Source organism: Scyliorhinus canicula, chromosome 2 (assembly GCF_902713615.1).
Source record: "Scyliorhinus canicula chromosome 2, sScyCan1.1, whole genome shotgun sequence".
Taxonomy (NCBI): Eukaryota; Metazoa; Chordata; class Chondrichthyes; order Carcharhiniformes; family Scyliorhinidae; genus Scyliorhinus; species Scyliorhinus canicula.
In genome coordinates, this window is record NC_052147.1 from 106,840,726 (window position 1) to 106,856,123 (window position 15,398).

At 47.1% G+C, this 15,398-nt stretch overlaps 1 protein-coding gene across 6 annotated transcripts in view; it reads right to left on the reverse strand.

Annotated features, from left to right (window-relative positions):
• pcnx1 (pecanex 1) overlaps positions 1–15,398 on the reverse strand; it is a 356,856-nt gene that overhangs the window by 87,249 nt on the left and 254,209 nt on the right. For all 6 annotated transcript variants that reach the window (XM_038784415.1, XM_038784439.1, XM_038784431.1 and 3 more), the window contains 2 exons: positions 15,114–15,224; positions 13,162–13,253 (listed from right to left, as the gene is read on the reverse strand). In XM_038784415.1, the coding sequence (XP_038640343.1) occupies positions 13,162–13,253; positions 15,114–15,224 (203 nt within the window). The remainder of the gene's footprint in view (positions 1–13,161; positions 13,254–15,113; positions 15,225–15,398) is intronic.

Below are 15,398 nucleotides of genomic sequence, written 5' to 3' on the forward strand. Positions count from 1 at the left end.
AGCTCGTTTTTGTCATTTTCTGTTGTGGTACATTAAATTAACGGTGACCAAGTGATTTGATCAAAACAATCGGATGACATTGTAACAGCAGGATAAATAGTTAAGCTCCATTAATAAACTGGCCATGATGGTTACTTAAAGGAGGCCTTATTAAAGTATCTGGATTCAACTTAAAGTTAAGAACGTAAGAAGCATAAGAACAAGGAGCAGGAGTACGCCATCTGGCCAAGGAGCAGGAGTACGCCATCTGGCCCCTTGAGACTGCTCTGCCATTCAATAAGATCATGGCTGATCCTTTTTGTGGACTCATCGCCACTTACCCTCCCACTCAACATAACCCTTAATTCCTTTATTGTTCAAAAATCTATCTATAATAATAACCTTTATCAGTGTCACAAGTCGGCTTACATTAACACTGCAATGAAGTTACTCGGAAAATCCCCTAGTCACCACAGTCCGGTGCCTGTTCGGGTACACAAGAGGAAGAATTCAGAATGTCCAATTCACCTAACAGCACGTCTTTCGGGACATGTGGGAGGAAACCCAGAGCACCCGGAGGAAATCCACATAGACACGGGGAGAAGGTGCAGACTCAGCACAGACCCAAGCAGGAATCGAACCCGGGACCCTGGTACTGTGAAGCAAGAGTGCTAACTACTGTTTTACCGTGCCGCCAATTATCTTTGCCATAAAAATATTCAATGAGGTAGCCTCAACTGCTTCACTGGGCAAGGAACAAATCATCACCGCTTAAATGATCAGATGCATAGCAATTCTTAAAACAGGAAAATCAGTGCAATAAAGCATCACACAATCTTAATTTACAGTTAGGAATTGCAGACTCTTGTTCGCTGAAAGGCAAATTGTGTCTACCCAACTTTCTTTAATACAGGTAATTGGAGTGGTGAATAGAAAATTATCAGTGCAATAACTTAAAATAAATTCTCAAAGGCAATTGATGAAGCTGCTTGCTAAAACTGAGGACATAGAACTGGGGGCAATCTTGTGGCAGGTAGCAGAGCTGGGGAAAACGAGAATCACAGATTGATAAGAAGTGACAGGTATTCCCTCAAAGTGGCCCTAGATTTACACTCTGCATATAAATGAGCTGGATTTAGAGAGAGGGGGGTATATCCAATTTTGCAGATGATATTAAGCCATGAAGTACACTGAGCTATGAAGAAGAAAGAAAAAGTTACTCATGGGCTAGTATTTTACTTCGCTCAGGCACTAGCGAGTCCCAACGCCACTTGCATAATATTTTGGACAGCAGACACGTGCAAGAGTTAGAAGCACACCCGCCAACAACCAAGCAGGGAATTTAGCCCATGAAGGGGCCAACTGAACACAATTTTACGTGGCCCATCTACTTTGATGATTGGTCAGGTGGCCTTTATGTTTTAGCTTCAACCTCGATCCAGGACAGGGTGAACCGTCAGGAATGAAATTAAATTAACAAATGTGTCTGCGGACTGATGTTTGAGCACGATTATGCTGCCTAGACACTCGTGGCATAGTTTTATCATCAATATTTATGTTTCCTGTGTTAGAAGCTGCCTGCGGCAGGTCTGCAGAGGCTGTCCCCTGATGGAACACATTAGAAAGGCCAACCCACACTCTCCCTGTTCTCAGTGCCGCCCTCTTCCTGCTCTCGCTGCAGCGCTCAGTCTTTCAGAGTACGCTGGCTACATTGACATGAATTGGTCAGCCAGTGTAAAACTGTGCTCCCAGGATGACTACGACGTGGAACACGTTTCATATCTACTCCCGGTCCCGCTGGCTGTGTGCGCCCAATGGGTGAAAAATTCAGGCCATGATTATTAACCGACTAAGTAAGTGGATGTAACGATGATAGGTGCAGTTTAATATAACAAGCATGAAGTAGCACACTTTGGTCATATAAAACTGACATGGAATTACAGCTCATTGAGAAAGCACCGGTAGTGGATAAAAAGTCAATTTTAGGTGTACTTATAAAAATATAAAAAATTGGCGTGTTGGTGCAAAGACCAATTAAAAAGGTTAACCGTGGACTTCGGTGGTGATCACGGAGTGAGCGGTCGCACATTTGGCAGCTCCCGCTCATGGTGGTCTTTGTGTGGCTTTTAAGCTGGATTATTGCAGAAAATGTTTGGAGAGAAAGGGTGTAGAAGCAACAACAGAAGAAAGGGACCCCCAGTTTATGGAACTGCGGCTCAGAACTCATCGGAAAAGAACGAACCAGGCGGTGGGGCGAGTGAGGACCCGGACAACGCGCGTGGAGATGGCGACGAACAGGGTCGGAGCCCGTCAGCTCAGTAGTCGACGGACCAGTTGGTGAGCTTCTTAAATGAGAAGTTCACCCAACAAGGAAGGAGAGTGCGGAGGACCTGGCCCAGGCGGTGGACTCGATCAGGGCGGTGGTGACCGCGTGGAGATGAAACTGACAGCCCAGGGTCAGGCGATCCAGAGGTTGGAGGAGCTGGCAGGGGAGCATAAGGACCAGTCCACCTCAATGGCAGCAGAGATTGGGATGCTGCAGGACCAGCAGAAGAGGCTTCTGGAGAATGTGGAGGACCTGGAAAATCGTTCTCGGAGGCAGAACATTTGGATCGTGGGCCTCCCGGAGAGAATCGAAGGATCGGACGCTGGTGCGTAGGTGGGGAAGATGTTGGAGAAGCTGCTTGGGGAAGGTATGTTTGATCGACCGCTGGAGGTGGATCGGCCCACAGGATACTGATGTGCAAGCACCAGTCGGATGAGCCGCTGAGGGTGATGGTGGTGTGACTACGTCAGTTCCTGGATTTGGAACGCATTATGAGGTGGGCCAGGCAGACTAGGCGATGTACGTGGGAGGATGTCGAGATCTGGGTGTATCAGGACCTAGGAGCGGAGCTCGCGAAGTGGAGGGCGAGCTTTAATAAGTTCAAGTCAGCCTTGTACACAAGGGCATAAAGTTGGGGCTACTGTACCCGGCCCGCTTAGGTGTGACCTATGGGGGCTGGGAGTGGTACTTTGGCTTGTCGGAGGAGGAGGCAGTGGACTTCATGAAGGAGAAGAGACCGACAGGAGGAGGATCTTGAAATTTGACTGAGGAGAACTGAACTATGTTTTGTAAAAAATTGGATCCGTGCTGTTTGGACTTGGTTCGGGGGTTTTACTTGTCTCTTGCGATGCTAGGTGCCATGGTGGGGGGCTGCCAGTCCAGCTGGGAGGGCTAGTTCATGGAAGAAAAGTGGGGGTGAGCGGAAGACCGAGGTGGGGGTGTGGGGGGAGGGGGGATAGACTGCTGACAGGCAGGGGACTTTCTAAGTGGAGGAGGAGGAGGATTGATGACGGTGGTTGCCCAAGGGCGGGCTGGGGAAGGTGCGAGACATGGGCCGCAGACTGGCCTAGGAGAGGTTAAGATTGATTGGCCCGGGGGGGGGGGGGGGGGGCAGGTTGCCCCCGCCCAGGCTGGTCACGTGGAGTGGAACATTCGGGGACTGAATGGGCAAGTCAAAAGGGCCGTGTATTCGCGCACTTGAGGCAACTGAAGGCAGACGTGGCCATGTTGCAGGAGACACATTTGAAAGTGGGGGATCAAATTAGGTTGAGGAAGGGATGGGTTGGGCAGGTGTTTAATTCGGGATTAGACTTTAAAACGAGGGGGGTGGTAATCCTGGTCAACAAACGGGTGGTGATCGAGGTGGGGAAAGATAGAGGTGAAACCGGGGGGGGGGGGGGGGGGGGGGGGGGGGGGGGGGGGGGGGGGTGGAGTAGATATGTTATGGTTAGCGGGAAATTGGAGGGAATGGCCGTGGTATTGGTAAATATATATGCCTCAAACTGGGATGATGTTGAGTTTGCCAGATGGGTGCTGGGCAAGATCCCAAACCTCGATTCATATTGATTGATTATGGGGGGAGATTTGAACACGGTCCTGGATCCGAGGCTGGATCGGTCGAGTTCCAGGTCTGGGAAGGTATCAGCTATGGCAAAGGAGCTGCGGGGGGTTATGGAGCGCATGGGGGAGTGGGTCCGTGGAGATTTGGGAGGCCAAGGAGTAAGGAGTTCTCATTCTACTCCCATGTCGACATGGTATATTCCCAGATAGACTTCTTTGTGTTGGCAAAACACTGTTGACTGAAGTGGTGGATGCTGAAGATTCAGCAATTGTGGTGTCAGATCACGCCCCGCACTGGGTAGACCTGCAGGTCAACAAAAGGAAAGGTCCAGTGGCCTCGGTAGATGTTAGATGTGGGGCTGTTAGTGGAGGACCAGGTGTGCGAGCGTGTGAGGGAGGCCATTCGGGGATATATAAAGATCAATGACACAGGTGAGGTTTCGGCTGGGGTGGTGTGGGAGGCACTGAAGGCGGTTATCAGGAGGGAACGCAACTCAATTCGGGCACTTAAGGATAAGACTGAGCAGGCGGAGTTGGACAGGGGTACAGCTGAGGATCAGCTGAGGAGGGTGAAGGGGATGGTGTATGAATATGGGGAAAAAGCCAGCAGGATGTTGGCGCACCAGCTGAGGAAACAGAAGGCGGTGAGAGAGATTGGGAAAGTAAAAGACACAGGGGGAAGTTGGTTTTGGATCCGGCAGGGGTGGATGATGTGTTTTGGGAGTTTTATAGTAGATTGTATAAATCGGAACTCCCAGCCAGGGAGGAGGGTATGAAGCGATTCCTGGGGGGCTGGAGTGTCTGAGGATAGATGAGGAGGTGGTGGAGAAATTAGGAGCCCCAATTGGGCTTGGGGAGGTTATAGACGGGTTGGGGTACTGTAATCGGGTAAGGCCCGGGGACCTGAAGGATACCCGGTTGTGTTCTATAAAAAGTTTTCCAGGTTGCTAGGGCCGCTCCTGGTAAAGGCTTTTAATGAGTCCAAAGAGCTGGGAGTGCTCCCCCAACGTCATCGCAGGCATAGATCTCCCTTATTTCGAAGCTGGATAAGGATCTGGAGAGTTGTGGGTCATATAGACTGATCTCCCTGTTGATCTGGGCCATGCACATAGAGGATTGTGTCCCGGAGGTGATAGGGGAGGACCAGATGGGATTTGTTAAGGGATGACACCTGACGTCCAATATTAGACGGATCATAAATGTGATAATGATGCCTGTGAAGGGGCGCAAGGTCGAAGTGCTCGTGGCCATGGATGCAGAGAAGGCCTTTGATCGGTTGGAGTGGAGGTACCTGTGGGATGTCCTGTGAAGGTTTGGGTTCGAAGAGGGATTCGTGGATTGGGTCCGGTTGCTATATCAGGCACTGGTGGCGTATGTAAGGACCAACCGGGCCCGGTTAGAATATTTTAGTCTGTGCATGGGGACAAGGCAGGGGTGCCCACTCTCCCCACTACTGTTTGCCCTGGCCATAGAGCCTTTGGCAATGGCGCTGAGGGCATCAAACATTTGACGAGAGATAGTAAGAGGAGGGGGGAGGAGCATAGGGTCTCGCTCTATGTGGACGATTTGCTCCTGTATATAACAGACTCGTTGGGGGGGGGGGGGGGGGATTTCAGGAATTATGGGAATACTGGAGGAATTGGGCCGGTTCTCAGGTTACAAACTAAACATGAGCAAGACGAGGTCTATGCGATCGAGGTAAGGGGGCAGGAGAGGAGACTGAGGGAGATGCCGTTCAAAGTGATGGGAAGGAGTATTAGGTATCTGGGGATTCAGATGGCAAGGGACTGGGGTCTGCTTCATAAACTAAATTTGGACAGGGTGATTGTGCAAATGAAAGGGGACTTTCGCAGGTGGGACATGCTCCCGCTGTCAATGGCGGGGAGGGTACAGACTGAAAATGATAGTCCTCCCGAGATTGTTGTTTGTGTTTCAGTGTCTCCCAACCTTTACCCCAAGGAATTTCTTAGGAAAATGAACGAGGCAATCTTGTGTTTTATAAGGGCTGGGAAAGTCCCAAAGGTGAAGAAGGTCCTTCTTAAGCGCGGGGTTGAGAGATTTGGGGATCTCTTCATGGAGGAGGCTTTCCCAATCCTGGAGGAACTAGAGGAGGAGTTTGATTTGTCAGGTGGGAAATGATTTCGGTACCTACAGGTATGGGACTTTGTCTGGAGGCAGGTTCCAAGCTTCCCTCACGTTCCTCTACGGAGACTACAGGATAAGGTGATGTTAAAAACAGGGGTTGGAGGGGGTCTCGGAAATATATAAGGAATTGATGGAGTGGGAAGGGGTCCCAATCAGGGAGGTGAAGAGAAAGTGGGAGGACGAGTTGCGGGGGGGGCGGTTGTTGGAAGTCGGGCTATGGGAGAAGGCCCCGAGGAGAGTCAATGCATCCTTGTTGTGTGCCAGGCTCAGCCTGATCCAGTTCAAGGTGGTTCACAGGGCTCACATGATTGTGGCCCAGATGAGTAGGTTTTTTGAGGCGGTGGAAGACAGGTGTGGGAGGTGCGGGGGAAGTCTGGCGAATCATGTACATATGTTTTGGGGGTGTCCGAAGCGGAGGGAATTGTGGCAGGGATTCTCAGATGTCATGTCAGAGGTCCTGGAAGGGAGGGTGACTCTGAGTCCAGAGGTGGCAATGTTTGGAGTGTCGGAAGATCCGGGTGCCGGGGGGGGAGAGAGAGAGAGCGAGAGAGAGAAGTCGACGTTTTGGCCTTTGCCTCCCTGGTGGCCCGGAGATGGATTTTGCCAGGATGGAGGGACTCAGAGCCTCCAAAGTCGGGGGTGTGGGTCAGTGACATGGCAGGGTCTCTCAGGCTAGAGAAGATTCAGTTTGCCTTAAGAGGTTCATTACAGTGGTTCGCTCAGAGGTGGCAGCCCTTCATCGACTTCTTTAAGGAAAACTGACCGTCAGTAAAAGGTGGGGGGGAGTTGGATATGTTACTGTGGGATTTTTGCATGTGTCGGACCCCTCTACTATTTCGAATGTTGATATGTTAACATGTTTAAATTATAAATGTCTTAATAAAATGTTTTCTAAAAATTTTTTTTAACCGTACACCAGGTTTCTTTGCAAGAGGGATAGAATAACAAGTAAATGTCACTGCAAAATACTGATCACACAGATCTTGCTTGCAGCACTGTGCTCAGTTTTTGGCACTGCAAGTCAGGAAGGATGCACTGGTCGTTGAAAAAGTACAGCAACAATTTGAGAAACACGAAGGATGATAAAATTAATTGTAATAAGACTTTGGTGATGTCCCCTGGAGGTGGGAAAGTTGAGTAGTATTTGCATTCAAGCACTTTCAACAGGGTAAGAGGAAGTGAATTTCCCCTGCAATTGGAAAATCCAGGAACAAGAGAACAAATTCTCAGAATTTACAATGTAGTGAAAGGTAAGATATGCAATTTGACCCATTTCTCCTGTAATGTAAATTGTTGAGATTGTTTGAAATTTGGCATTCTTGCATTTGTCCTGATGAGTGCAAAGTGAAAAGCTTTGGTAATATGTCTCTCTTTTCACAGCTATATTCAAGTTCTGTACTACCAAGTGAAGACTGGGGAATATACGTTAAACCTGCCTTGAACCTTGCTTAGATCGCATTTAAAGTGCTGCATGCAATTCTGCTCACCATATTATGTAAAGCTTCTCGTGGCATGAGAAAGAATCATAGAATTTACAGTGCAGAAGGAAGCCATTCGGCCCATCGAGTCTGCATCGGCTCTTGGAAAGAGCAACCCTACTCAAGCCCAAGCCTCCACCCCATTCCCTGTAACCTCACCTAACCTTTTTTGGACACTGAGGACAATTTATCATGGCCAATCCACCTAACCTGCACATCTTTGGATTGTGGGAGGAAACTGGAGCACCCGGAGGAAACCCACGCAGACACGGGAAGAACGTGCAGACTCCGTACAGACAGCGACCCAAGTCAGGAATCAAACCTGGGACCTGGAGCTGAGAAACAACTGTGCTAACCACTGTGCTACCCACACCACTGTGCATAGACGATTTAAAAGAATGAATCCAGAAATGCATGGGTCAATTGGGTCAAATTTAATGCACTTCCCTGAGATGAGTTTAGTGACAGGGTTGAGGCAGTGGGGAAGAGTAGTCGCATTTAATTGGGCAGGAGAATGGCATTTCGGGACCCTACCACCTTCATGCCTCTTCTTCAATTAACTCTGGGGTGGGAAGATTCGTAGACAGTCTTCCAACTCTGCTGTCAATGGAAGGCCTTAATTAGGCAATTAATACCCACTTAAGTGCCCAATCCCACTGTCACTGGTATTCACCCAGCTGTGGGCAGAGCACTCATCATGCAGAAAGCCCAAAAAGCCAACCAGGTCGACGTTGCTTGTAGTGGTGCTAGTAGGGCCCAGGAGAGGGGTGTGGATGGTGCCAAACGCTGGGGCATAGAGATCGCAGGGGCTGGAAGAAGCAGCAGCGCAAACTGAGAATGTTCCTACTTGAAGGATAGTAAGTCAAATCCCTGTAATTGTAGATGCTGCGTGGGGTGTTGGAGGGGTTGGGGTGGGGTGTTGGGAAAGTTGGGAGCGCAGGTTTGGGAAGATAGAAGGTTGGAGGGCTGAGAAAGTGGGAGCAGGGGAGAAGGTTGGAGGAGAGATCCTGGGGAAGGTTGGAAGACAGATCGTGGGGAAGGTTGGAAAGGGTTTATGTATGGTTGGAGGAAAGGGTTGTCGGAAGGTTGGAGTGGGGTTCGGTATGGTTGGAGGCAAGGATCGTGGGCTGGTTGGAGTGGGGGTTGTGGGAAGGTTGGAGCAAGGTTGGAGGAGAGTTTGTGGGGGAGGTTGTGGGCAGCGTTAAGAGAGAAGGCTGTGGGGAAGATTGATGGGGAAATTAGAAGGCGGAATCATGACTAGAGTTCTGTTTATTTTGTTGCTAATGATAGTTTACTGTGAGAGGAGGTTGCCAGGACAGAAGTGCATAACAAGTTCATCGTGAATTGGTAACGGTTTTGCATTGCATGTGATTTACAAGACTTTCCCATTGACTTCAATCTTGTCCTTTTGTCTACTTGCCTATTACCCCACCCTATTTTGGTACCTAATTAAATTTTTGAAGTATTGAAAAATCATGATAAAATTACATTGCATAGATATTGAAAATATATCGTAGTGAGAAACAGCAATCAGCAGAATATTCATTCTGGATCACAATTCAGGTGAGTAATTCAGTCTTGGTTCCCTGGCCTCTTAAAAGTTTTATTGCACAAACACACCAGAGGGCCTAGAAACTGGAGAAACACAGGGGCTGATGGGTGGGTGCATCCACCACCACTCCCTTGCTAGGGTCCTTGATCTCATGGAAGGTCCGCTGCTACCCAGTTAAGTGCCTTAGAGGTACTTAATTTGGCAGGTCTGCCTGAAAGGAAGCAATTCTTGTTGGTTTGCCAGCCAGCGAGCCTCCATTAAACATTGTCCGATATATTAGGAAAAGATTGAAAGGCTGGGTTCTCTTCTCTTTTGGAAAAAGACTGAGGGATAGTCTTTAAAATCATGAAGGTTTTGTTAGAATGGATATAGGGAATGTTTTCTCTTTTGGGGAAAAACATAACGAGAGAATATCGAGATAAAAGATAGTTGTCATGATATGCAAACATGCAACCAATGAACACTCAGAATAGGACAGAAGCAATGGGCAGGCAGGACACTCAAGAGGTGGCATCACCACAAGGGGGCATGACATAAACACTATAAAAGGGATGAGGCACTCTTTCCACAGACAAACATCTAGAGAGTTAGACAGGGTTGATCAGCAGCATCACACCCCAGCAGGTGGCTTAGAGCAAGCTGGTACAGTTAGACTGAGTTACTACAGTTAGATTAGCAGAGTCGAACTCATTTGAGAACTGTGTTAATAGTTCAATAAACACGTACACATTTCAGAGTCTGGAGCATCCTTTAGTTAAAACTGCATCAGGTAGCAGCCTGTGTTATCCGAAGCAGCATAACACAACATGATACCAGGAGTGACTGTTCAATCTATTTAGTTTAACTCAGCAAGATCCGTGACAACCAGCTACTGAATACAGGCACAATGGACAAGATTCAGGCTCATCAGCTCAGGACCACCGGCAATCTTAGTGCCAACTGGCGATCATTCAAGCAAAAATGTCAACTATACGTGGAAGCATCCAACCTCAATGGAGTGACCGATGCGTGGAAGATAGCTCTTCTACTCACGGCTGCGGGTGGCCATGCGATGGAGATCTTCAATTCCTTTCACTTTTCCGAAGGGCAGGACAAAACGAAGTACCAAACCACCCTGGACAAATTCGACAGCCACTGCGAGGTGGACACCGACGAAATCTTCGAGCATTATATCTTCAAGCAGAGGATGCAAGGTAAAGACGAATCCTTAACTTCTATCTACCTAACCTTAGACTGCTAGCGCAATCCTGCAACTTTGGCGATATCACTGACTCCGTGATCAGAGACCAAATCGTTTTTGGAGTCCACTCTGATCCTCTGCGAGAACAATTGTTGAAAGTCAAGCACATGACCCTGCCAGTCGCGATTATAACATGTACTGTGCATGAGCACTCTAGAAATCACTATTCACAGTACAAAACGGCAGAAAGTGAAAAATAAGCTTCCCATGAGGTGGAGTGTGTTCAGGCCGTCTCCCGGATGCAAGGCCTCCACATTGACGAAAGCGGCCATTTTGCGCGCTCTTCCCGGGGCCTGACGCATGCGCAATGCGATCGGGAACACGAAGCGGCCGAAAAGCGCAATGCGTAGGTGCAGAGATCTGAGAACCGCACCGCGCATGCGCAATGGCGCACTGAGCGTCGACGCCGACATCATGACGTGTGCGAACTGCAGCACCGCCCATTTTAAAAAAAAACTGCCCTGCAAGAGGTAAACGTTATTTAAACTGTGGGAAACTAAACCACTGTGCAGATCTGCACCACCAGTCAGGAGCCAGCGCTCCCAATTCTGACAGCGGCGCATCAGTGGTGTGCAACACCGAATGCATGACTCTGATCCAGGCAGTGCGACGGATCCAGATGATGAATACCTGGACAACACTTACCTAGTGGACATTATTACGAAGTGTGAATATGCCACACCAGACACATCGCAAGTCTAATCAATCCTGGCCGTGGATTCTGAGGGCGAATGGCATGCAGTGATGAAGGTCAACCACTGCCCCTCCAGTTTAAACTCGACACAGTTACCTCCACCAACCTGATTTCATAGGTGGACTTCAAGAGAATCAGGAAGCCCCCCCACAATCCTTCCAGCTGCCTGCAAACTCCTGGACTACAATGGAAACGCAATCAAGGCACTGGGGTCCTGCCATCTGCAGGTGTCCAGCCGACACACACAAGGAAGCTTACGTTTCAAGATTGTTAAACCAGACAGGGAGTTCCTGCTAGATGCGCACGCCTGCAAGCAACTGAACCTCATTCAAAGGGTCTACACCACCACGCCGTCCCATTCGGATCTTCAAGCCAGCATCGACAACATCCTAACCCAGTACCCAGATGTATTTAGCGGGATGGACACGCTGCCGTACGAGTACAAGATTCTACTGCGGCCTGATGCCAAGCCAGTGGTCCACGCACCACGACGAGTCCGTTCTCCACTGAGAGAGCACCTGAAGGCAGAGCTCACGAGTCTACAATAAAAAGGCATTATCTCCAAGATCACTGAACCAACCGACTGGGCCAGCTCGATGGTGTGCCTAAAGAAGCCTACGGGGGACCTATGCATCTGCATTGACCCCAAGGATCTCAACAAAAACATTATGCGGGAACGTTACCCCATCCCGAAGAGGGAAGAAATCCCGAGTCAGATGGCACACGCGCGCTTCTTCACAAAATTGGGACGCATCCCAAGGAATTTGGCAAATCCAACTTGAAGAATCCAGCAGAAGGCTCTGCACCTTCAACACACCTTTTGACAGGTTCTGCTACAACCGAATGCCATTTGGCATCATCTCGGCATCAGAGATTTTCCAATGCATCATGGAACAGATGATGGAGGGATGATGTCTACGTTGACAATATCATAATCTGGTCCACAACCCCAGAGGAACATGTGTCGCGACTCAAGAAAGTACTCCGACGCATACATGAATATGATCTCAATCTAAACAGGTCCAAGTGCTGTTTTGGGACATCCATGCTGAAGTTCCTGGGTGATCAGATTTCGCGACACGGTGTGCGCCCGGACACAGACAAAATTAAAGCTATCAAGGCAGTGAAAGTCCACAAGGACAGGAAGGCAGTACTGCGCTTCCTGGGAATGGTCAATTTCCTTGACAAGTTCATCCTGAATTTGGCCACACACAACGGCCTTACGCAACCTGGTGAAAAAAATCAACCGCCTTTGACTGAAAGCCAAGCTCGCCACTGCACCAGCCTTTGCATTCTTTGACCCAGACCGAGAGACCAAGATATTCACAGATGCGAGTCAGGATGGCATTGGGGCGGTGTTGCTTCAAAGAGATGACACATCATCCTGGATACCATAGCATACGCGTCACGGGCAATGACACCCACTGAGACCAGATATGCGCAGATTGAGAAGGCGTGTTTAGGTCTTCTCACCGGCATCCTCAAATTTCATGATTATGTCTACGGCTTGCCAACATTTGCTGTTGAGACAGAAAATATAGGAGGAGGCTTGAGTGGAGCATAAACACCAGCATGGTCTGGTTGTGCCAAATGGTCCGTTTCTGTGCCACATATCCTGCATAATCTTAGAAATGGGGTTGAACTGTTTAAATCAATCGCTATTTAAATAATGAGTTGACAACAGAAAATAGCTCTTAATTTTGCAATTATTAATAATCAAACTCAAAAAGAAACGGCTGGTTTAAGACAATTTCAGAGGGCTGCTCGAGGGTGAAATTCGGGCCAAGTGCTTGAAACCACACAAAGAAAGGTAACATGTTAGGGGACAGGTTGAGGTGGAATTTCCTTTTTTAATGAAAAGGGGTAAAAGCTTTGTTGAGTCATTGAGCAGGAAGCATGGTGCTGTGGCAGGCAGAAATTGGAGGCTATTATTGAAAGAAAAGCTAGGTGAAATGAAACACTACACTCATATGTATGTATTTCTGAGCAAAGCAAACTTTTCTGGCTGCTAAACATAACTTCTTAGCACTGATTTCCCAAAACAGAAAACGTTTCATTTTCTAGTATTAGCATTCTTCATTTTGATGAGCAGAAAATTCACAAAAACATCCCTTTACAATTGCTATTGTTAATGATAATCCCCACCACACAAAAACAGAGATTCATAATAAAAATAGGAGCACTTACCCTCAGGGCACCATAACATAGTCCATATAACAAAGCTACTGTCAGAATACTACGAATGAAGCTGTAAAGTGCAGCAAGGAGATTTGTGGTAGCTGAAAAATACAAATGTAACAAATGGCTTAATATCAGGATTTTAGATCTAATAATTAGACTGGTTGCCTTGTTTAAAATTGAAATGAATTGTTGCTTAAGCACAAGACATTTGAAGATCAAATACAACAAGAAATCTGGTTACATCCAAAATTCTGCACAAGCAGTTCGTCTTCAGGTTTCTCATTTGCGGGAAACAGTTCAATTTGAAGATTTGTTTTTGTGATACGTTCAATCATTTCCAAATGTTTTTCCAAATATATTTTGCTTTTTCATATGACTATGCTTTTGCCATCTTGAGTGCATTTAAGTACCAGTGTGGCTTGCTGCAATGTTCTTGCATTGGAGACTTGAACATAAACCTCGGCTGGCACCCCAGGACTGTGCTATCTTGCAGACCAACAATTAAATCAAATGGCAAAGTCTGAATGTTCAGGTGATTGCAAAATAACCCATTGAATTATTCAAAGCAGATCAGGGGAGTTTTCACTATTTCCTGGTCAATATTTATTCCTCAATCAATATCACCACAAATACATTAATTGAACATTTATCTCCTCATCCCAAAGTGAATAATTGGGGTGGATTTTGTTTGAACTTGGGCCACTGAGAAGCTATTTTAAATTACAAAGGAGTGGATTCGCACAGGCCTTGTACGTGTTGGCTCCTTTAAATCACTGCGTGTACACTGCTGCACAGAAGAATCGAGAAGGGCCACACACGTAAATAAAGCACCCATACATTCCAAAAATAAATTGGAGGAAATTCTGGATGGGACACAATAGATAGAATGAGGCTTTTTCAGAGACTAAGTCTAGAGCGAAGGGGCACAGAAAATATATTAAAGTAGGATATTTAAGACAGAAAGCAACAGAGTTGCGACACTGTGATATGTTCAACCAAAATTACTGATAGAAGGTAGAGTCCATCTCAATATTTAAGAATAGACTAGATTAGTAGTTAAAGGAGAGCAATATAGAATCAGGGATATAGAATCATGGGATTAAGACACTATAAGCATCCTGGGGTTACCACTGACCAGAAACTGAACTGTACCAGCCATATAAATACTGAGGCAAGAATAGCAGGCCAGAGACTGGGAATTCTGAGATAAGTAACTCACCTCCTGAGTCCCCAAAGCCTATCTGCCACCTACCAGACACAAGTCAGGAGTGTGATGGAACATTCTCCACTTGCCTGGATGAGTGCAGCTGTAACAACACTCAAGAAGCTCAACACCATCCAGGACAAAACAGCCCATTTTATTGGAAAGCCATCCACCACCTTCAAAATCCATTCCCTCCACCACCAATGCACAGTGGCAACAGTTTGCACTATCTACAAGATGCACTGCAAAACCCATCAATGCCAAATTAGGATGCCATGTGTGATAGGCGCACAGATTGGACCTCACACTAGGTTGTGTTGAGTTACAAACCTTGGACAGCAATGCAGGCAATGGATGGAGGTTACTTATTCCACAACAGTGTGCAAGAAGATTTGGCTAACCACTCCCAAAACAGAAAGTAGAGATATCTGGCTCCCTTGAGGGCTCCCACTGCGGCACACTATAGAACATATTAGTATAACCATGTGGGAGGTACCCCATTTGGGTCCTCAACTTGAATACATTACACATGGCGACTGAAGGAGATGTTGAGGCCTGATGTTGCCAAAAGATTTTGATGTAGTCACAAGGCCATTTGTCAATTTGAGCAGAATTTATGCAAACATCAGAAAAATTATAACAACACGTGACGATTGCTCAGTAGTTTAGTTTGAACCCGTTTAAGCACGATGATGGATTTCAGCATGTCAAATACCTGGCTCGCTAAAAACCCTGCAAACATCAGAATACTCACCATTTCCACCAAACAGGTGGATATCGAATTGTTCACAAAGGTACATCACAAATGTATTTACTTGTGGAAGCAACCCAATGAAGAATATGACTGGGAAACACAATGTAAATGCTGTAAAGTAAAAAAAAAAGAAAATGCAATTACAATAAGAGCTATGGACATAATTAAAATTAAATAAGACAGTAGAAAACAAATTTGAGAGTAATACATATTCCATATACCAGCAATGAAGCCAGAAAGGAAATAGAGGATTGTAATAGTCCTTATACAAGAAGTTAACCAATA